Source organism: Equus caballus, chromosome X, assembly GCF_041296265.1.
Source record: "Equus caballus isolate H_3958 breed thoroughbred chromosome X, TB-T2T, whole genome shotgun sequence".
NCBI lineage: Eukaryota > Metazoa > Chordata > Mammalia > Perissodactyla > Equidae > Equus > Equus caballus.
Genome location: NC_091715.1, coordinates 99,808,150 through 99,832,027, shown reverse-complemented (window position 1 = coordinate 99,832,027; position 23,878 = coordinate 99,808,150). Strand labels below are relative to the sequence as shown.

Here is a 23,878-nt window from a genome sequence, read left to right as displayed (position 1 = left end):
AATAATAAAGATTACAGCAGAAATAAATGAAAAAAGAATATAAAAACAGTCTCACACTTCCTGATTTCAAAACTTACTACAAAGTTACAGTAATTAAAACAGTGTGGTACTGGCATGAAGGTAGATACACGGACCAGTGGAACAAAATAGAGAGCTCAGAAATAAACTCTCATGTATACAGTCAAATGATCTTTGACAAAGGTGCCAAGACCACTCAATGGGGAAAGAACAGTCTCTTCAACAAATGGTGGTGGGAAAACCAGATATCCACACGTAAAAGAATGAAGGTGGACCCTTACTTCACACCATATACAAAAATTAACTCAAAATGGATTAAAGACCTAAACATAAGACTTAAAACTATAAAATTCCTAGAATAAAACATAGGGGGAAAGCTTTAAGACATTGGATTTTGCAATGATTTCTTGAATATGACACCAAAAACACAGGCAACAAAAGCAAAAATAGACAAAAAAAAAAAGCCAAGTGGGGCTACGACAAACTTAAAACCTCTACATATCAAAGGATACAATTAGCAGAATGAAAAGGCAACCTATGGAATGGGGGGAAATATTGGCAAATAATTTATTTGATAAAGGGTTAATATCCAGACTTTTTATATAAAGAACTCCTATAACTCAACAACAAAAAAACAAATAACCTGATTTAAAAAATGGGCAAAGGACCTGAACAGACATTTTCCAAAGAAAATACAGGGATGGCCAATGAGTGCATGAAAAGATACTCTACATCACTAACCACTAGGGAAATGTGAATCAAAACCACAATGAGATACTACCTCACACTCATTAGGATGACTATTATCAAAAAATCCCCAGAAAACAGTAAGTGTTAGTGAGGATATGGAGATATTGGAACCTTTGTACACTGCTGGTATGAATGTAAAATTCATATGGAAACATCTGTGAAAAACAATAATATTTCCCCCAAAAATTAAAAATAAAATTATCATATGATCCAGCAATTCCACTTCTGGGTATATACCCAAAAGAATTGGAAGCAAGGACTTGAACAGATAATTTTACACCCATGTTCACAGCAGCATTATTCACAATAGGCAAAAGTTGTAAGCAACCCAGAGGTCCAGGAAAGGATAAACAGATAAACAAAATGTGGTATATACATACAATAGAATATTGTTCAGCCTTAAAAAGGAAGGATCGTCTGACACATGAACGAACCTTGAAGACATTATGCTAAGTGAAGTAAGCTATTTACAAAAGGACAAATACTGTGTGATTTCACTTACATGAGGTACATAGAGTAGTCAAACTCATAGAGACTAAAAGTAGAATGAACGTTGCAAAGGGCTGTGGGGAGGAAGGAATAGAGAGTAATTGTTTAAAATGCACAGAATTTCAGTTTTACAAGGTGAAAAGAGTTCTGTGGATGGACAGTGGTAATGGTAGCACAATGTGAATGTAGTTAATGCCATTGAACTGTATACTTAAAAAGGGTTATTATGGTAAGTTTTATGTCATGTGTATTTAATCACAATTAAAATTTTAAAAAAAATTTAAGTAGAGAAAAATCAATGAAACCAAAAGTTGTTTCTTTGAAAAGATCAACATCATTGGCAAAGATTCAAATTACTAAAATCAAGAATGAAGGGGCCAGCCTGGTGGCATAGTGGTTAAGTTTGCACGCTCCACTTCGGCAGCCTGGTGTTTGTGGTTCAGATCCTGGGTGTGGACCTACACACTACTCATGAAGCTGTGGCAGCGTCCCACATACAAAATAGAGGAAAAGTGGCACAGATATTAGCTCAGGGACAACGCTCCTCATTAAAAAAAAAAGAGTGAAAAGGGAGAAATCATTATCAACTTTACAGAAACAAAAAAATATTGTAAGGTATACCAATAAATTAAATAAATCATATGAAGTTGACAAATTCCAGAGAAACAACTAAATGTTGAGAGTGACTCAAGAAGAAACAGAAGATTTGAATAGAACCATAACAAGAAAAGAGGTTGAATAGTAATTTAAAACCTTCCCACTAAAAAAAGCCCATGATCAGATGGCTTCACTAGTAAAATCTACCAGATATTTAAAGAAGAATTAACGCCAATCCTTCACAAACTTTTCCAAAAAGTTGGAGGGAGAATACTTCCTAACTTATTCTATGAGGCCAGAATTAACCTGAAACCAAAACCAGACAAAGCTATCACAAGGAAAACCTAATATCCCTTATCCTTCACAAAATACTGAGAAATCAAATCTGGCAACATGTAAAAGGGATTGTTTCCCATGACCAAGTGGGATTTACCTCAGGAATGCAAAAAACATCTGAACATCAATTAATATAGCATACCATATCAAAAGAATAAATGGCAAAAACTACATGATCATGTTTGTAGATGCAGAAAAAGCATTTCATGAAATCCACCACCATTTCATGGTAAAAACCGTCAACAAACTAAAAATAGAAGGGAAGTTCCTCTACCTAATAAAGGGCAGCCATGGAAACCCCTAACATCGTCCTGGTGAAAAACTGAATTGTTTCCCCCATGATCAAGAAAAAGACAATTGGGGCCGGCCCGGTGGCACAGTGATTAAGTGCACACCTTCTGCTTCGGTGGCCCGGGATTCGCCGGTTCGGATCCCAGGTGCAGACGTGGCACCGTTTGGCAAGCCATGCTGTGGCAGGCGTCCCACATATAAAGTCGAGGAAGATGGGCACAGATGTTAGCTCAGGGTCAGTCTTCCTCAGCAAAAAAAGGGGGATTGGCAGCAGATGTTATCTCAGGGCTAATCTTCCTCAAAAAAAAGAAACTTGTCCATTCTTGCCACCTTTCTTCAAAATTCATTGTACCTGAGGTTCTAAGGAATGCAATTAGGCAAGAAAAAGAATAAAAGGCATCCAGATTTGAAAGAAGGAAATTAAATTATCTGTTTGCAGAAGACATAATCTTATGTATAGATAAACCAAAGGAACCTACTGAAAAGCTATAAAAACTAATTAATGAGTTCCACAAGGTTTCAGGATATAAGATCAATATACACAAATCAATTACATTTCTATACAGCAGCAACAAGCAATCCAAAAATGAAATTAAGAAAACAATTTCATTTACAGTAATATCAAAAAAATAAAATATGCAAGAATAAATTTAACAAAAAGAAGTGTAAAACTTATACTCTGAAAACTACAAAACATCATGGAAAAAACCTAAAGAGGACCTAAATAAATGGAAAGGTATCCTATGTTCATAGATTGGAAGACAACATTAAGATGCCAATACTATCCAAATTGATCTACAGATTCAAGGCATTACCCATCAGAATCCCAGCTGGTTCTCTGTAGAAACCGACAGGCTGATTCTAAAATTCATATGGAATTTCAAGGGGCCAAGGATAGCCAAAACAAGCTTGAAAAAGAAAAACAAAGCTGGAGGTCTCATATTTCCCAATTTCAAAGTTTATGACAAAGCTACACTAATCAAGACAGTGTTGTACTGGCATAAGGATAGACATAGATAATTGGAAAAGAATTGAGAGTCCAGAAAGAAACCCATAATCTATGGTCAGTTTATTTTCGACAAGGGTGCCAAGAGACACTTTAGTGGGGAAAAGAATAGTCTTTTCAACAAATGGTGTTGAGACAACCAAACAGCCACATGCAGAAAAATGAAGTTGGATACCTATATCACATCCTATACAAAAATTAACACAAAATGGATAAAAAAATCTAAATATGAAAGCTAAAACTATAAAATTCTTACACAAAACATAGGAGTAAATCTTCATCATCTTGGTTTAGGCAGTGATTTCTTAGCTATGACATCAAAAGCACAAGTGGTACACTAACAACAAATTATCCAAAGAGGAAATCAAGAAAATAACCCCATTTACAATAGTTTTAAAAAGAATAAAATATTTAGGAACAAACTTAACCAAGAAAGCGAAAGACTTGTACACTGAAAACTATAAAACACTGATAAAGGAAATGAAAGTCTACACAAATGGAACGACATCCCATATTCATGGATTGAAAGAATTAATATTGTTACAATGTCCACACTAGCCAAAGCAATGTAAGGATTCAATGCAATCCCTCTCAAAATCCCAATGGCATTCTTTATAGAAACAGAAAAAACAACCACAAAATTCATATGGAACCACAAAAGACCCCAAATAGTCAAAGCAATTTTGAGCAAGAAGAACAAATCTGTAGGCATCACAATTCCTGATTTCAAAATATAAAACAAAGCCACAGTAATCAAAACACTATGGTACTAGTATAAAAAGAGACACATACACCAATGGAACAGAATAGAGAGCTCAGAAATACAACCATGTGTCTACGGTCAACTGATCTTTGACAACGGTGCCAAGAATATACAATTGGGAAAGGATAGTCTCTTCAATAAACGGTGCTGGGAAAACTGGGCATCTACATGCAAAAGAATGAAATTGGATCCCTATCTTACACCATTCACAAAAATTAACTCAAAATGGATTAAGGACTTAAATGTAAGACCTAAAGAAAACTGTAAAACTCCTAGAAGAAAACAAACGGAAAAGGCTTCTGGACATTGGCCTTGGCAATGATTTCTTGGATATGACATCAAAAGCACAGACAACAAAAGCAAAAATAGACAAGTGGGACTATATCAAACTAAAAAGCTTCTGCACAGCAAAGGAATCAATCAACAAAATGAAAAGGCAAACTACTGAATGGGAGAAAAGATTTGCAAACCACATATCTGATAAAGGGTTAATATCCAGAATCTATAAGGAACTCTTACAACTCAACAGCAAAAGAACAACTTGAATAAAAAACGGACAAGAGAAGTGAAGAGACATTTCTCCAAAGACGACATACAAATGACCAACAGGTGTATGAAAAGGTGCTCAACATCACTAATCATCAGGGAAATGCAAAGCAACACCACACCAAGATATCACCTTACACTTGTTAAGATGACTTTCATCAAAAAACAAAAGATAAGTGTTGGCGAGGATGTGGAGCAAAGGGAACCCTTGTACACTGTTAGTGGGAATGTAAATTGATGCAATTGCTATGGAAAACAGTGTGGAGGTTCCTCAAAAAATTAAAACTATCATATGATCCAGCAATTCCACTTCTGGGTGTACATCCAAAGGAATTGAAATTAGGGTCTTGAAGAGAAACCTGTACTCCCATGTTCACTGCAGCAGTATTTACAATAGCCAAAGACATGGAAGCAATGTAAATAACCATCAACAGATGGATGGATAAAGAAAATGTGGCATACACATGCAGCCATAAAAAAGAAGGAAATCCTGCCACTTACAATGTGGATGAACCTGAAGGAAATTATGCTAGGTGAAATAAGCCAAAAACAGAAGGACAAATACTACATGATACCATTTATCTGATGAACCTAAAACATCAAACTCACAGAAGCAGAGAGTAGAATGGTGGTTGCCAGGGGCTGGGGCGGAGGACGAAATGGAGGCATTAAAAAAAGTACAAATGATAAAAGAAAAACTTCATAAATTAGAGTTCATCAAAATTAAAAACTTATGTCCTTCAAAAGACAGCAAGAAAAAAATGAAAGTAGGAGAAAACTTTTGCAAATCACATATCTGATAAATGACTTAACTCTAGAATATAGAAATAACTCTTATAAGTCAATAACAAGACAAATAACCTAATTAGAAATGGGCAAAGGGTCTGGATAGACATTTCTCCAAAGAAAATATACAAGTAGGCAATAAGCACATGAAAAGATACTGAACACCAATAGCTACCAGGGAAATGTAAATCAAAACCACAATGAGATACTACTTCCCACCCTCTAGGAGGGCTAGAATAAAAAAAACCAGATAATAACAAGTCTTGGGGAAGATATGGAGAAAAGGGAACCTTCATACACTGCTGGTAGGAATGTAAAATGGTGCAGCTTCTTTGGAAAACAGCCTAAAAGTTCTTCCAATAGTAAAACATAGAAATACCATACGATCCAGCATTCCCACTCCTAAATATATACCCAAGAGAAACGAAGACATATGTCCACACAAAACCTTGTACATAAATCTTTATAGAAGCATCATTCAGGGGCCGGCCCAGTGGCGCAGCAGTTAAACGCGCACATTCCGCTTTGGCAGCCCGGGGTTCGCTGGTTTGGATCCCGGGTGCGGACATGGCACCGCTTGGCACAATATGCTGTGGTAGGCATCCCACATATAAAGTAGGGGAAGATGGGCACAGATGTTAGCTCAGGGCCAGTCTTCCTCAGCAAAAAGAGGAGGATTGGCAGCAGTTAGCTCAGTGCTAATCTTCCTCAAAAAAAATAAATAAATAAGCATCATTCATGATAGCCAAAAAGTAGAAATAACCCAAATGTCCATCAACTGATGAATGGATAAGCAAAATGTAGCGTATGCATACAAAGGAATATTATTTGGCAGTAAAAACAAATGAAGTACTGATACATGCTATGGCATAGATGAACCATGAAAACATTATGCTATATTTTCAAGTATCATGTCTGACTGAGCAAGGGAAACAATAGAAAAAACAAACAAATGGGACTACATCAAGCTAAAAAGCTTCTGCACAGCAAAGGAAACCATCAACAAAATCAAAAGACAATCTAACAAGTGGGAGAAGATATTTGCAAACCACATATCTGATAAGGGATTAATATCCAAAATATATAAAGAACTCATACATCTCAACAACAAAAAAACTAACAACCCAATTAAAAAATGGGCAAAAGATGTGAACAGACATTTCTCCAAAGATATACAGATGGCCAACAGACACATGAAAAAGATATTCAACATCACTAACTATCAGAGAAATGCAATCAAAACTACAATGAGATATCACCTCACTCTCATCAGAATGGCTATAATTAACAAGACAAGAAACAAGTGTTGGAGAGGATGTGGAGAGAAGGGAACCCTTGTACACTGCTGGTGGGAGTGCAAATTGGTGCAACCACTATGGAAAACAGTATGGAGTATCCTCAGAAAATTAAGAATAGATCTACCATATGATCCAGCTATTCCACTGCTGGGTATTTATCCAAAGAACACGAAAACACAAATGCATAAAGACATATGCACCCCTATATTCACTGCAGCATTATCCACAATAGCCAAGACTGGGAAGCAACCTACGTACCCATCAAGGGACGAATGGATAAAGAAGATGTGGTATATATACACAATGGAGTACTATTCAGTCATAAGAAACGATGAAATCCAGCCATTTGTGACAACATGAGTGGACCCTGAGAGCATTATGCTAAGTGAAGTAAGTCAGAGGGAGAAAATTAAATACCATATGATCTCATTCATACATAGAAGATAAAAACAATGACAAAGAAACACATAACAGCAGAGGTTGGATTGGTGGTTACCAGAGGGGAAGGGGGCAGAGAGGAAGGTGAAAGGTGTGATTATGCATATGTGTGTGGTGATGGAGTCTATTCAGTGTTTGGGTGGTGAAGATGATGTCATCTACACAGAAATAGAAATACAAAACATTCCACATCTGAAATTTATATAATGTTATAAACCATTGTTACTGCAATAAAAAATTGAAAAAACACAAAAACGTTATCCTAACTGAAAGAAGCCAGTCACAAAAAACTCTATGTTGTATGAGTTAATTTTTATGAATTTCCAGAATAAGCAAATCTACACAGATATAAAGTAGATTAGTGTTTGCCTGGAAATGGGGAGATGGGGAGACTGGGGAGTGACAGCTAAGAGGTATGCGATTTCTTTTTGGGATAACGAAAATATTCTAAAATAGATTGTGGTGACGGATGCACAGCTCTGTGAATATACTAAAAGCCATTGAACTGTGTACTTTAAATGGGTGACTTTTATCATATCTGAATTATATCTTAGTAAAGGTGCTAAAAAAGGGAAGAGACAGAACATTTTTAAAGTGCCCATATCCTTTAGAGGTATGTAATGAAACATTTACAGTACAATTGTATAACATTTGCTATTTGCTGCAAAATAATTGAGTGTAAAAGTGGATGGGGAGCTAGCCCTGATGGCCTAGTGTTTACAGTTTGGTGCGCTGCACCGCAGTGGCCTGGGTTCAGTTTCGAGGCACAGAACCACACCACTGGTCTGTCAGTAGCCATGCTGTGGCGGCAGCTGACATAGTAGAACTGAAAGGACTTACAACTAGAATATACAACTATGTACTGGGGCTTTGGGGAGGAAAAAAAAGAGAGGAAGATTGGCTACAGATGTTAGCTCAGGGTGACTCTTTTCCTGCAAAAAAAAAAAAAAAAAAACCAAAACAAAAAACTGGATGGGAGTAGAGACTGAGCTGGGTGATGGGTACATGGGGGTTCATTATACTATTCTCTCTACGTTTGTATTTACAAAATCAAAAAAGTTTTGTAAAAAAGGTAACAGAGCTAACGCTATGGTAAGGAATGACAAAATCTATGATAAGGGAAGTCAAAATCTAGATGAGAACCCAGAGGGTAAACCTAATACTCAAAGTCACTCTTGGCCTGAGGAAATTTGCCAATCCAGAGGAATCAGCTGCAACACTGAGATGCACTTCCATAGTCTCAAAGGGCTAAGGTGAGTAAAGTCAAAGCAGAGGGTTTGCCCAAAGTGGGAACTCTTATAAACCAACCCCCACTTTAAACCAGAAACCCAAGGTAAGAGTTCACCGGAAGTAAATTAGCCTTCTCACAGACTTGCAGTCTGTCTGTGTATGGTCTGAGGAATCTCAGGCATAGAACTTGGATTAGGGGGGGTCCCAGACAAAGAGCACCCCTAGGTTCCCATGAGAAGCAAATGAAAGTCCTCTTTGCAGGAAGATACCATTCTAATCTTCCGATTCTTTCTACAAAAGTATTCCAGGTGTCCAGCACATGGTCAAAGACAACCAGACACAAAAAGAAACTACACAACACGAGGTAGCAGCAGCAAAAAAAGGAGGCAAGAGAGATAGAGACACAAAAACTTGTGCTATTGGAATTATCAGACAGATTAGAAAACAATGTTTACTAAGTTTAAAGAAAGGAAACATCGGATGGAAAAAACAAGCAGCGTTAAAAATGGCTATCTAAAGACAGAAAAAGAGAAAAGACGGAGGAGACGAGGATGGAAGTGTGATTTCTATAGTTTAGAATTTGGAATCATGTAAATATTTTACATTTTCCAAGAATCAAATTAAATAAGAAAAAAAGCAATCTCTAAAACATGAAAACAAACTGAAACAAATGTACCGAACTGTATGTAAAATACAGTATGTGCACTGTACATTTTTTGTAGGATTTAGTCCAGAGGTTAAAAGAACTAAAAATATTTCAAATTTCATCCAGTAGCCTCATTATTAATATTAACTTGAAAAAAGTTCTTATACATTGTATGATAAATCAGGCAAGTTATTACAAAGGCAAGAAAAAGAGGAAGGAATATCAGAAAATCACTAACTATACTGTAGCCTCTGAAACTCCTCTACGTACTTTAAAAATGTAATTTTTATTCAAATATTGAAATCAATCAATATGTTTTTGAAGGCCTACATATTACTTGTTTCATGTTCTGGTCATTGACTACATTTCAAAACCTCATCTCCTACCATGCTAGTCTAGCCCTGTGGCTCTCAACCCTTGTTGCATGTCAGAATAATTATATTTAAAAAGCAGATCCTGGATGTCACTCGAGTTATTAAATCAGAATCTCAGGGTGGGAGCAATCAAGGATGTATACTTTGGAAAAGCACCCTGGGTACCTCTGCTGCTCGGTCAGGGGAAAACCCCTGCTCAAGCCCTACAACTCTACTTAAGTTCCTCAAACATGATATGCTCTCACGCAGGGGTCAGCAAACCAAGGCCCACATCCAGCCCAACGCCTATTTTTGTAAATAAACTTTTACTGGAACACAACTATTCTCATTTGTTTACCCATTGTCTATGGCCACTTTCATGCAACAATGGAAAGGCTGAATAGTCTTGACAAAGACCACATGGCCTGCAAAGCCTAAAATATTTACAACCTGGCCCTCTACAGAAAAAGTTGGCTGTCCCCTTTTCCTCAAATACTGCTCCTGTCTTGGCAAGCTCATACTCATCCTTCAAAACTCCAATTAGCATCACTTCTGTAAAGCCTAAATTTGGTTAGCACTCCTGGATATTTGTTAATCGTCCTCTGTACTTTCCCTATACTACCCATCATTCTTTATTCTAAGATACCTGTTTAATTCCTCTTCCCTGACCAGACTGTAAGCTCTAAGAGGGCAACACCGAGATGTATCTTGTTCACCACAGTGCCTGGTTCATTGCATATGTATATTAAATACTTATTCAGTGAACATCTTCCCCCCTTTTTTTTCATTTTGCTAGATTTCTCAATGTTCCAGCCTGTTGAGGGAATTCTGAATCCGGATTCTATTGGTGTATTCGTAATCCCATCCCAGTTGTGTCATCTACACATTTCATATGCACACCATTTGAGTTCTTCCTCTAGTCACTGATAATGTTGAAAAGGACAGGGCTAATGATAAAGTCTTGAGAAGACCCTCCCCTGCCTGCATAATGGTATCAACCCATTAAATCAGCAGTCTTTGGCTAAGACTCCAACTCTAATTATAATATTATCTAGCCTACATTTTCCATCTTGTCTAGAAGGATTTTATGAAAGCTTCAACTTCTCTACAGCCTTTTTGTACCTGCTACCACCTCTACCCAAGCAGAACTGAAATAATAACCATTCCCTCATCTTTCTCACAACTGTACCTTTTCTCACTTCACCACACTGTATTTTAATAATGTTGACAAGTCTGTCTCTGCCACAAGCCCAAGCTCTTGGAGGGTAGAGACTTAAGTTAATTTTGAATCCCCAGAGTCTAGCACAATGCCCAAAATTTGGCTGATACTCAAAACGGAATGACTGAACACGTCTTGCAATTCACAGACACTAAATCTGTGGTATTTCCTGTTTCTGCCATCATAGTATTCCTACAGACAATCTAAAAATCCTTTAAATACCCTTACCTGTAGCAGAAAGGAAGCAGCATAACTCAATAGAGCAGGGTGATAGACTAAATTTAAACTGCTTTTGTATTGTGCTACTCCAGCTTTTTCTAAGACTTCGGGGTCAATATATAATCCTTTCTGGAAGGGTTTGGATGTCCACAGACAACCAACCATGGCTGTCAAATAGTGATTAAATTCTTGATAGGTCTTGTTGCTGAAATTGAACTCTGACTTTGTCTATTGGGAAAGAAAAAAAAATTGTCATTATTATCTGTTCTCCCTTTCCTTCTTATTCCCAACAGGTCATATATATATATCTGGACTCAATTTTTAAGCAATGGTGCTTTAACACAGAGGTTTATCATCCATACCTTTTGTACCAACTCATTTTTCTTTGCAGCAGTCAAATTTGTACGATACCTAAAAGGGAGAACAAAGAAACTTTTAACATTAAATGCCTTTGAAATGTAAACATAAACAAAAGCATACATTTTAAAAATAAATATATGCAGATATGCACATACACAAATATCCACCTGTCGAGCTAAGGTTTTTATCCTTTTGTGGTATTCTCCTCAAAGAATAAAAATTAACAGAGGCTCAAATATTGAGTTGAACATTTAAGACATGCACTTGACTGTTTGTAAATTATACTTCAATAAAAAAATGAAGGAAATGCTTTTAATATTTCACTATTAAAAAATTAATAAAGGCTCAAGGGGCAGGCCCTGTGGCCGAGTGTTTAAGTTCATATGCTCCGCTTCGGCGGCCCAGGGTTTCGCCAGATCAGATCCTGGGCATGGACATGGCACCGCTCATTAGGCTGTGCTGAGGCAGCATCCCACATGCCAGAACTAGAAGGACCCACAACTAAAATATACAACTATGTACTGGGGGGATTTGGGGAGGAAAAAAAGGAGCAGAAAAAACAATTTTTTTTAAATTAATAAAGGCTCAAAAGCAGTCAGTCACTGATATAGAACATACTTTTTCTTTTTCTTTCTTTTTTCTTGGTGAGGAAGATTGGCCCTGAGCTAACATCTGTTGCCAATCTTCCTCTTTTTTTCCCCCTCCCCAAAGCCCCAATACATAGTTGTATACCCTAGTTGTAAGTCATTCTAGTTCTTCTATGTGGGATGCCACCACAGCATGGCCTTATGAGCAGTGCTAGGTCCATGCCCAGATCCAAACCAGTGAACCCTGGGCCACCAAAGCAGAGCATGCAAACTTAACCACTCAGCCACAGGGCTGGCCCCAGAACATATTTTCTTAATGTGGAAAAAAAAATGTGCAGTACAAAGGCTAAAGGGGAAACTTACAAATGTAATTTTTTTGTCTGAGAACTAATATCTAATTAATTTTAAAAAAACATTTTAACTTTGGTATAGTCCTAGAAGTTATGCCAAAAGGGTCTACACTTATCAACTAAAAAGAGTAATTTCAGTGCGTGTGAAAGAATTAGAGGGATAAGAAATAATACCTATGGTTTCATACATGTGGCAATAGCTCCTCGTGTCTCCCAGAAAATGTTCTTTTTACCAGAGAAGCAACGTAGACCTAAAGCAGTTGTCAGCAAATGACAAATGTTTCTTTAAGACACAGCAATGAGAATTAACAGTGCTGAATGCAGCTGCACCATTGAACAGAGGGTCCTTATTTTTTCTTTAAGACCGGCCCTGAGCTAACATCTGTTGCTTATCTTCCTCCTTTGTTTTTCTTTCTTTCTCTCTCCAAAGCCCCAGTACATAGTTGTATATCCTAGTTGTAGGTCATTCTAGTTCCTCTATGTGGGATGCTGCCTCAGCATGGCTTGATGAGTGGGGCGTAGATCTGTGCCTGGGATCTGAACCGGCGAAACCCTGGGCCACTGAAGCAGAGCATGCGAACTTAACCACTCGGCCACGAGGCTGGCCTCAGAAGACCCCTTAACTATGAATTTTTTTAATCCATATTCCCCTAGAGCGACATTTTAAAAACAACACAGTTAAAACAGCTCCATGTTGGAAGGTCATTCCCAAAAGAAAGCCATGTTTCCTACTTCCAGAGGCCCTGGCAGAAAATGGATAATAATTTTATTGCATTTAATGTTCTAATATTATATACAACAAATTTATTGTGGCATATTTAAAAGTTATAATTTATTGCATAGTTGAAAATGAAGACAGAATTATGATATACTAATTTGTAAAATGGTAAAAGGGCTTCATACCTGTGCATAATGTAACAGAGCTGGTTCAGGATACTGGAATCCAGGCTGAGGAGTGCAGAATAGAAGATCCCAGGAGGAAACAACACCACTAATGGAAGGTTATAACTTATATATACGTCACACACCTTTGGGAAGAATGATAATATCAGTACATCCAGATTATTCCCCAGAACTCCTCCACCAAGTTCACCCAAAGAATCATCAATAGAGAATAGGCGATAATAGAACATCAAGTTTGGGCCTGCCTGATTCATAAATAGAATAGGTAGCCACAAGCCTGCTTAAAATTGTACCTCACCAAATATCAGCCTTACCATAGAGGATTATTTCTAGAAGATCTTATTAAAATCTTGCATTTCTTTCTGGGAAGAGATCTTAGAGTTGGGGAGAAAGGGGAAGGGAGCATTTCTTCCCCCTTAAGTCCCCAAAATACTGATTTATCATATTAGTTAGCTGTCAACCTGGAAAACAAAGGAGCATGCTTCTAAACAAACATAACACAACTAGGTATTAGTGAAGGGAGGAAGCAAGGAAAACTGAGATTAGCAGGTACTTCCTAGATAATGCTTCTGTCCAAGTTGAATACTATAAAAGAACAGAACAGGACCGGAATCATAGGTACCGGGAGAAATAAGGTGGTTAAAAGGTGGGAGTGGAGAGTTGAAGAAATAATAAAGTATTTTCGTTTTTTGCCAGGGGTTGGGGATGTACAATGGATGAACAAAAAGTGATGCTAGAGACAGACTTCTGTCTAGGGCTAGCATTATTCAGGGGAACATCTATCAAAGTGGTACCTGGACTTTTCAAAAAGGAAGCATTTGGTTTTTCCACTTTGTTTTATGAAAGTCAGTTATTCAGGCAAGAATACAATCATTAACTTCAAAATATGTAGCTTATTCTAACTATGCTAATAAGGTCATAGCCAAACTTCATGGTTGTACATAAAATTTAAGTAAGAGACCAGTAAAGAAACAGCCACCACAAAAATCTAAACAGGGAAAACGGAATGCGTGCTACCTTCTCATAGAAATCCAAAATGAAGTGCAGCAAGAAAGTGCTGTTGCTTTCTAAGCGCATTGCAGTAGTGGACAGCCACCCTACATAGCGGATCAGTTCAGACACGGAGTTCATGGAGCCACCTAAAGTTGTCTCTCTGCAATAAGAAACCGTGACATTCAGATCCATATTAGCAAAAGGCTTCACAATTTCCAAGTTAAAGCTGGATAACATATAGCAAAAAGTTGTCAGAGATTTCAGAAAACGATCAGTGCTCCAATGTATAATTCACTTTTTCTTAAACCACAGTGATTCATCATAAACTACACAGCCCTCTAGGGAGCAGTTAAGTGAATTCACAGAAGAGCCTCAGCAACCGCTCTACTAGTAAATACCAGAGAAATAAAGGATTAAGCTCCAGACAGACTTTAGATAATATTACCAATGTCCAGGGACCATAACAGTCAGCAAATTAGTTTCTAAGTACCCAAATCAAAACTCAGTTTTGCCTGAATTCCTGAGCTAAAATGCCGTAAAAAATATTTTCACTCCAATTTAACTGGAATTCAATTTAATCCTAAAACTGAATTAGTAAAATTTTTGGCATCTTTCATTCTTCCAGTAAAAACCAGATCTGGATATTTTATATTCTTCTCAGGTCAATGAACTGTGTCTCTTTAAATCACACATGGGTATAACTGGTTCAGCCCATTTATCTACTTACCCTGTCCTTCAATTTACTGTTGAGTGGATTAGGAAGAGACCTAGAAATGTGATTACAGAGCTTTCCGCTCTGATCTAGGTAGCCAACAATGGTTACGCACAAGGGAAAAGGCACAGTATATAGTCTTAGAGCTTGAGATGATGATGATAACTCTACCACTACCCACTGCCATGATGGTTCAGTGCCAGAGCAAACAGGGAAAGATCAGGAGACCATCCAAATAGGCGGGCATCCATATAGTCAGCCAGCTATGTGCAAAACTATATTTTAACTGTGATTTTTGGCAGCACTTGGCAAATGCGTCTGAAATCATTTGAAACAATGGTGATTGCTCAGAACAGCGTCTTTTGAAGTGTTTCTCTATAGGACACTACTGGCATTTTGGATGAAACTATTCACTGTTCAAGACTGTCTTCTACTTTCCATCCACTTGCAGCACATTTAGCACCCATGGCTCCCACCTACTAAATGATGGTAACACCCTCTCCCAGTTACCACGCCAACCAAAAATGCTTCCTGGTGAACCACTGCTGAGCAGGGTTTCCCACCCTTCTCTCCTTGTGATCTACAACTACAATTTACTCCCTCTTTGACAGTTATATGGCATATGGACATACGATGGAAACAGGGCATTACACCTATATAGCCAAAAGAGAAGGAATTATTGAGAACTTAAGAGCTATATTATATAATGTCAAGTAGTATTATGACAAGCAAAGTTATCTACATTTATGTCCATTTATTTAAGAATTTTAGAAAGCAGAGCTCCTTTTTAAATGCCCTCCCCAAATTTATAACACTAATTCTAAAAGGATCCTTGGATTTTGGGAAAGAAAATATAGAAATTTTAAGTTGCCTATATCAGGGGTAACTAAAACTTACATTGCAAGTTGGCCAAAGATTATAGATGCAAACACACTATTCTTATTAGAACTGAGGTGTTCAAAGAGGTTAAGCATTTAAACAAAAATTCTTTATGATAGTGGTTCTCAAACTTCAGCTTGCACCAAAATCATGTAAGTATTTGTTAAATCACAGACAAACGGGCCCTACCTCCAAAGTTTACTTCAGTAGGGTCTACGGTGGGGCCTGAGAATCTGCATCTCTAACAAGTTCCCAGGTGATGCTGATGCTACTGGTCCAGGGACCACACTTTGAGAAGCACAGCTTTATAAGATGCTTTCACTTCCCGCTAATGCTGCACTTCCCTCTAAAAGTGACCACACATACATGATGTATGGAAGCACTGCAATAATGAATATGAAGAATTGAAAACAATTTTCCAGGCTACTCCCAAGAAACTTCTATTCTCCATTCTCCTATCAAAGGAGGAGATGACTATAGGGATAAAACATATAGAAAAATGAGTCTGGGTTAATCTAACCAAGCTAACTACTAGCTATTTGCAACTGAAGTCAAAGTCTTTACCTTATGAAGTAAGAATGTGACTGATACTATAGTGAATGTGAACACCGATTAGATATTGAAGATATTAAGAACTACTAATTTTTTAGGTGTTGTACTGGTATCATTTTTCACAAGTTGAAAGAATGCCTGGGTTTGGCTTTAAAAAAATCTAGTATAGAGGAGGAAGAAAGTGAGGGTGTTATAGATGAAAAAAGTTAACCATGAATTGATAACTGTTGAAGCTGGATGAGGCATACATGGGGGTAACATTGCACTATTTTCTCTACTTTTGGTTATGTTTGCAATTTTCTACATATAAAATTTTTAAAAATTAATATTAAAAAATAATGTGCCTAATAGTAGAATACAGCAGCCAAAGCTTTTAGGTAGAAAGAGTCAAAACATATTGATTAGGCAGTTCCTTGAAATTCAGCCAGTCTTTTATTTTCACTTTGAGGGTAAAACACACATTTAATAATAATCATCATAATGGAAATTTGGGGTTCTTTTTTATTCCAAAGTGAAAATAAATTAATGTATAATGACCGAAATACATCTGAGAAACATAAAAAAAGCCGTACAGCAAAGTGACAGATTTTCCTAGCCATAATCAAAATTGACTCTACATACAAGTAAGAATACATTTTATAAAGTGAGCTAAACTGAGTGGAAGCCAAAGTTGCAAGTTCTAACGTCAGTTTTCCAATGTTTTGCTACATTAACTCTTGCAAGTCACTTAGGGGCTTAGGGGTTGCTTTCTGATTTATATAATAGAACTTGAAGAACGGACCTTCCTCACAGGATTGTGGGGAAGAAGAGTGAAAAGTAACAAAAATTTGTTTAGAAAAGTAAGACTAAGCATGTACATGAAATAATTAGGTCTCACGCCACACTATTAAACTCCATACGCCAACATTTTTCTATAGATCACCTATTGTGGAGGGTTGTAAGATAACTCACAGAGGACTGTTCATCACAGGTTTCACGTGGATGTCCACAGAAAGACACAACAGCCAGTTCTGCAGTAGCTCTTTCAGACTCTGAAGAACACTACACTGAGGGGGCAAAACAAAAAAATCATTTGTAAAATCATTCAGACATACCATCGTGTTGAGAACTAAAAGACTAAAGCAGAGGCTTAGAGGTGGAAGGAACCATGGAGATGACGGCATCCAATTCAGAACCCAATGGCTGCTGCTCTGACCTAATCAGTCTCCAGGAGATAGATGAATGCAAGTACAAGTTTATTTTGCCATTTTCTCTACAAGAAACACACCTCTACAGGGCTGTCCCCAACTTATCAGCCTAGGAAGAGATTCTTGTATCTCTAAATTACAATCAATAATAACATAAATTACACCACCAAATACAGCATCACCCACTCCTTATTGTCTCCACTCAGCGATCCTTTGAAGTTGCTACAGATGAGTTTCCCCTTTGTGTCTACAACTACAATTTACTCCCTTTTTTATGGTCAGAAAATTTATCTTATCTTCTGTGACTGTGGAAAACAAACAATTCTAGTCTTTCCTTTCTCAGGCCTTGCCTCGATTTCCCAGGGCCGTGTTCACACAAAAAATATAGTCTTGACAGAAGTATGCCTGGGGCTTTTATGAGGATAAATCATAATATCTATAAATTTGAAAGCGATTCATGCCATCCCAAAACCTTATACAAGAAGCCTTTCTTAAACATCCTTGATAGACAATGGTCTAGATACTATTTGAGTAACTCTAGCGATAGGGTACTAACTGCTACTTCATAGAAAAATCAATATTTTTTTTAGAAATGAACACCTTGCATTCAGGTTATTAAATACGTTCAAGTTGAAAGTAACCTTGGAGTCATTTAAAACAATCTTATATTTTGGCGTCAACCAGGGAATTTAACATTTGAAAAGGTATTCAACATTACTATGTCATATTCAGAAAGCAAAAATCCTTAATTCCCCACCCACTTACTGCACCCCATCCAGCCCCCACATTAAAGGAAGGCATGAGATTTTTATGTTTATGAGAAGGGGATATTAGTTAAAAAAAAAAAAGGGTTGAGAAACACAGCTCTACCCTACATATGAACCTTCTCTACATAAATATCCCCAGTAGACAGACATTAAATCTCTGCCTGCCCTACTCCCCTGTTGGGAAATATACTACCTCTTAAGGTCCTTTATTCCATTTAAGTCTGGTCTACCTATAAGATACTGCCCCATATCTAATCCTGCCTCCCACAGCCACACAGAAATCTATTCTTCCCATGTGACACTCCTTCAATCATTTGAAGGGGACCAGAAAATCTTAGTCTTTTTTTCCTCCAGGCAAAATATCCCTGGTTCCTTTACTGTCCCAAGCTAGAAATCTTGAGGTCATCTTGTGTTCTTCATGCTTTATTTCCGGTCACCAAATCCTATCATTTTTTTTCCCCTTCAAAAATGTCCAACTTACCCATTTCCTTCCAATCCCTTTATAACTACCCTAGACCAGGACTTCACATCTCTGAGATTACTTTATCCTCCTAGTTGGTCTTCTTTAGTCTTGTCTCCCAAACCCCAATTCTTTCTCCATGGCTGCCAGACTCTTGTTATTTAAATAAGCCACCCACTATATCCATCTTCCTTCAAAGAGCTTGCATCGCACATCCCTTTGGCAAAGGAACAGCAGTATGTATCAAAGTCATGAAAATGTTCAAGCCTTTTCCTTTCATCCAGTAACCTCACTCCTGGAAATGTATGCTAAGGGAATAGTTCAAGAAGAGGAAAAAATCTAGATTATGAAGCTGATCAATACAATTATCTATTCCTACAATAGAAACAAATTAGAAATAATAATAAGGAAAAGATTAAATAAATTATGGTATAATGTCCATGGACTATGAAGTCACTTTAAAAATATTAGGAAGACTATGTGGAAATATAGAAATTGTTACACATTAATTTTGTAATCTGATTTTTAAATTTATGCCGACTATGTTTGTAATTATATAGGAGATATAAATCAACATGGATAAAAATTTGAAAATTAACATGCCAAAATGAAAATAGCAATGTTACAGTAGATCTGCGTGTTTTTCCCATTCAAAATTCTTCAGTGAAAAAAATTGTTTGCTGATAGGCACAACTGGCTAGGCACAAACAAAAGCACTGAAAATGTAAAAATACTTTACTAGATTTTTTAAAATATTATTTATTAGAAAGAGTAATCAAAGTATGCAATAACACAGCAATAATTAGTTACTAAAAGCCTCAGAAATCAACTGCATTTTTGGCTAATTCCACCAAATGTCACATTACTGTATCCTTAGTCACCACTCAGAATGGAAGCCCCTTTGGTCACCTATCCTTTCTTGTGCTCTATTCTGCTCTGTGCTTCTTTCCCCCTTTCACTGATCCCATCCTTCCCAAATCTTTCACTTGCAGTTTCCAGAACCTCCAGTCCAGGGTAATCTAAACCCACACCTTCATAGTTGTCAAAGTATGCTTTCTGTGTCTTCTTACACCAAACATATCTGGCTCTCCCTCACCACCCAACTAGGACACTGTTTTCTGTGAATATATTTCCATATCCCACTTCAACACCTGGAGGTAAGCACTGTCCTAGCTCCCCGTTACTAATAAGAGAACAGGATATAAGCCCTTTCTGTGAGAAGATAAATACAAAATCAGAAATGAGTCTCCTGGGGCTGGCCCTGTGGCTGAGTGGTTAAGTTCGCTCACTCTGCTTTTGTAGCCTGGGGTTCGCCAGTTCAGATCCTGGGTGCAGATCTAGCACCATTCATCAAGCCATGCTGAGGTGGCATCCCACATAGAGGAACCAGAAGAACCTATAACTAGGACATACAACTATGTACTGGGGGGCTTTGGGGAGAAAAAAAAGAGGAAGATTGGCAACAGACGTTAGCTCAGGGCCAATCTTCCTCACCAAAAAAAAAAAAGAAATGAATCTCCTTTTAAAAAGGGAGTCGGGGCCGACCCAGTGGCATAGTGGTTAAAGTTTGCACAATCCGCTTTGGCCTGGGGTTTGCAGGTTCAGATCCCGGGTGCAGACCTAGCACCACTTATCAAGCCATGCTGTGGCAGGTATCCCACATATAAAATTGAGGAAGATGGGCACAGAAGTTAGCTCAGGACCAATCTTCCTCAGCAAAAAGAGGAGGATTGGCAACAGATGTTAGCTTAGAGTTAGTATTCCTCATCAAAAAAAAAAAAAAAAGAAAGGAGTCAGCTTTTTTTTATTGCAGTAACACTGGTTTATAACACTATAAATTTCAGATGTACATCATTATATTTCAATTTCTTTGTAGATTACATCATGTTCAGCACCAAAATACTAATTATAATCCATCACCACATACGTGTGCCTAATCACCCCTTTCAGGAGTCAGCTTTAATGAAAAAGATACTATAAGAAATCAAATGAATCTGGTCTTTAATGAGGTGTCACAGAAAAAATTGCCTTGTTTTACAAAACCGTCGGCCCTCCGTATCCATGAGTTCCACATCCGCGGATCCAACCAGTTGCAGATCAAAAGGCCTATGATGGTTGCATCTGTACTGAACATGTACAGACATTTTTTCTTGTCATTATTCTCTAAACAATACAGTATAACAACTATTTACATTGTTTTAGGTATTACAAGGAATCTAGAGATCATTTAAAGTATACGGGAGGATGTGCATAGGTTAGTTATGTGCAAATACTATGCCATTTTATATAAGGGACTTGAGCATCACTGGATTTTGGTATCCACAGGGGTTCTGAAACCAATCCCCTGCAGATATTGAGGGACCACTGTGTTTAAAAATATTTTGTGAGCTACAGAACCTCATTAGCTAAATTACTGCTAACATTAGCTAAATTTGTTAGGCTAAGGTCAAAGACCCCCACTTCAGATTGCACTTTGCTATAGCCAGTTTTTGTCATGAATTTGACTATCCTTTGGTTTTTTATACACAACACAAAAGCTATCTATCTTCAACACTGTTTCCAAACTATTACTCCTCCTTTCTTATGTAAAAAACCCTCTCTCCTTTGATGTTTATAGTATCCAACTACACTAGCTTTTACTTTTTATCCTTTCATACCTCTGCTGTCTACCCCCTGAAACTCATCTACATTCATTGAGGACCTTAGCACTCTCTGTTTCATGTCCTGCCATCAACACCTCAGTATGTCAGTGTCCACGAAGATGATCCACCCAATACTTTGCGTTCACAGTTTCTTGACCTCAAACTAAATAACCTTCACCTTCATTCTACCTTAGTTATACACTCCCACAGCCACACACTAGACTTTGTCATAACCTGAATCGAACCACCACCGAAATCTACTACTATCCTTTCTTTGTCATGACTTCCTATTCTTCCAGCATTCTGACACCCCCACCTCCAACTATAGCTCCTCTTGCTCTTCAACTTCAGAGACATTCCAATCCCTTGATTTCCTTTCCTTTTAACCTCTATTTTCAGGCTTTTCAGCCTTCTCCTGGCCTCATCGCCCTATCTAGTCTAGACTACACTGCCCACCATTCACAACTCCCTTGCACTCCATTCAACCAGCAAAACTCCAACTGATTGAATCTCGTAACTCACTTTCTCTGCTCTCACACCTGAGCTGAAGAAAAACACACAACTATACAGACCACTCCAAACGTGTGGTCTCCAACTTCACCTGGGCCCTTACTGAAGCTTAATAAGCCTTTTACTTGTCTTCAATCAGCTTTCCCTCTTCCATTTTTCTCGGCGACTGTCCTAAGCACATAATACCCTCCTGAAGCCTCCTACTCAATTCTATCCTCTATAATGCGCTTCTTATTTTGAGAAATTTAACATTTTTAGGCACAAAGTATTTCAATGTCTCGCCCTTTCTTCCAACTCTACAAATATATCTATATATCCACCTAGCTATAAGTCCTTATAAGAGAATAAGTTGTACCTCTCAACCCCCGTCATCCATTCAAGCAAATCCCTCTACCTAGTTTTAAAACCAATGCTTTCATGTTTCTTCTCAAATCCTGCACCATCGATTATCCCCTATCTTTCCTCCATTTTCAACCTTTCTCTCTTCTCAACTGGCTCCTTCTAGTCTAGCTACAAACATGCACAGGTTTCTCTCATTCTGCAGTCAAAAAAAAAAAAAAAAAAACCCACAACTTCCCCCAGCCCCATGACAACGATTTCTCTACCTCTTCTTTTTATAAAAACATAGTCTATACTCATTGTCTTGTCTTCCCTTCTCACTGACTCCTCAAACTTGACAATCTGGCTTCTACCCCTACACTCCACTGAAACTGCCCACAAAGGGAGTCAAAACCTCTACTATCAATTTCAAAAGAAACTTTTCTTGGTCCTTTTCTTTCTGGACCTTCCTGGGATATACAGCAACATTATTCCTTCACTCTTTCTTGACAACCTGTATTCTCTTTGCTTACTTGGCACCGCTGTTCTTCTGGTTCTTTTCATGTCTCTGGAAAAGATTCCCTCATAGAGTCTCCTTTTCAGCTGAGACTTAACTACTGAGAATTCCTCTGAGTTCTGTTCTTAGCTCACTGTCCAGTTCCCCTCCTCCATCTCTTCCTCTCCTCACCCCCCCCACACTCAAACACAAATACACACGTGTGTAAAAATGTATATATACTTATTAGGTTGGACCATATGAAACTGCCAATTGTCAAACATCTTTGACCTACAAAAATGGCAATTTCATATGGTTCAACCTAATATTTATAAATAGCTCTCTAGATTGGTGGAACACGAGAAGAAACAAAAGACTAACCAAATTAGAAGATCGGAAGAGAACCACAAAAAGCTGCAAAATGAAGTTCCTGAAGATGTATCAGCTGGGGAGAAGTGTGTGTATTGCCATGTGAATAATGATATTAGTCTGGGGGCTGGCCCCGTGGCCGAGTGGTTAAGTTCGCGAGCTCCACTTCAGGCGGCCCAGTGTTTCGTTGGTTCGAATCCTGGGCGCGGACATGGCACTGCTCATCAAACCACGCTGAGGCAGCATCCCATGTGCCACAACTAGAAGGACCCACAACAAAGAACATACAACTATGTACCGGGGGGCTTTGGGGAGAAAAAGGAAAAAAATAAAATCTTTAAAAAAAATAATAATAATGATATTAGTCTGGTACTAAGTTACAAATATAAATAAACCTCAAATCCAAGTTAGTGTGATAGCTAGTTAATAAAGTGCCATTTGATTATGACAACCACTAACCAGGACAACGTATTTTTTCTGTAAAGGTGGCCAACAGTGATTTAAGGTGAAAAAAAGTTATAAAAGGAACACTATTTGGGAACAGAAGTAACCATTCTATAAGAAAGTGGCTCTCAAATTCAGTCAGGCAGGACTCCTGGAAGCCACAGTGGTCTTTTTGGAGAACACCCCAAAACAGTAACATTTTCACTATACCATATAAGATTGGAACATTTTATTAGCAGAAAATGACTATATTATATAGCATGAATGTCACAGGGAGTTTTGTTTGCTTTGGTATTACTGTAATCCTAGTGTCAAAAAGAGTGTCTGTACACACTATGTGCTCAATAAATATTTGTGAAATGAA

The 23,878-nt window shown here is 37.7% G+C and overlaps 1 protein-coding gene across 3 annotated transcripts in view; it reads right to left on the bottom strand.

Moving 5' to 3' along the window:
- The window catches only part of CENPI (centromere protein I), a 56,753-nt gene that overhangs the window by 5,610 nt on the left and 27,265 nt on the right, over positions 1-23,878 (bottom strand). For all 3 annotated transcript variants that reach the window (XM_001492990.7, XM_023633379.2, XM_023633381.2), the window contains 5 exons: positions 17,273-17,367; positions 14,203-14,338; positions 13,186-13,310; positions 11,348-11,396; positions 10,995-11,213 (listed from right to left, as the gene is read on the bottom strand). In XM_001492990.7, coding sequence (XP_001493040.3) covers positions 10,995-11,213; positions 11,348-11,396; positions 13,186-13,310; positions 14,203-14,338; positions 17,273-17,367 — 624 coding nt within the window. The remainder of the gene's footprint in view (positions 1-10,994; positions 11,214-11,347; positions 11,397-13,185; positions 13,311-14,202; positions 14,339-17,272; positions 17,368-23,878) is intronic.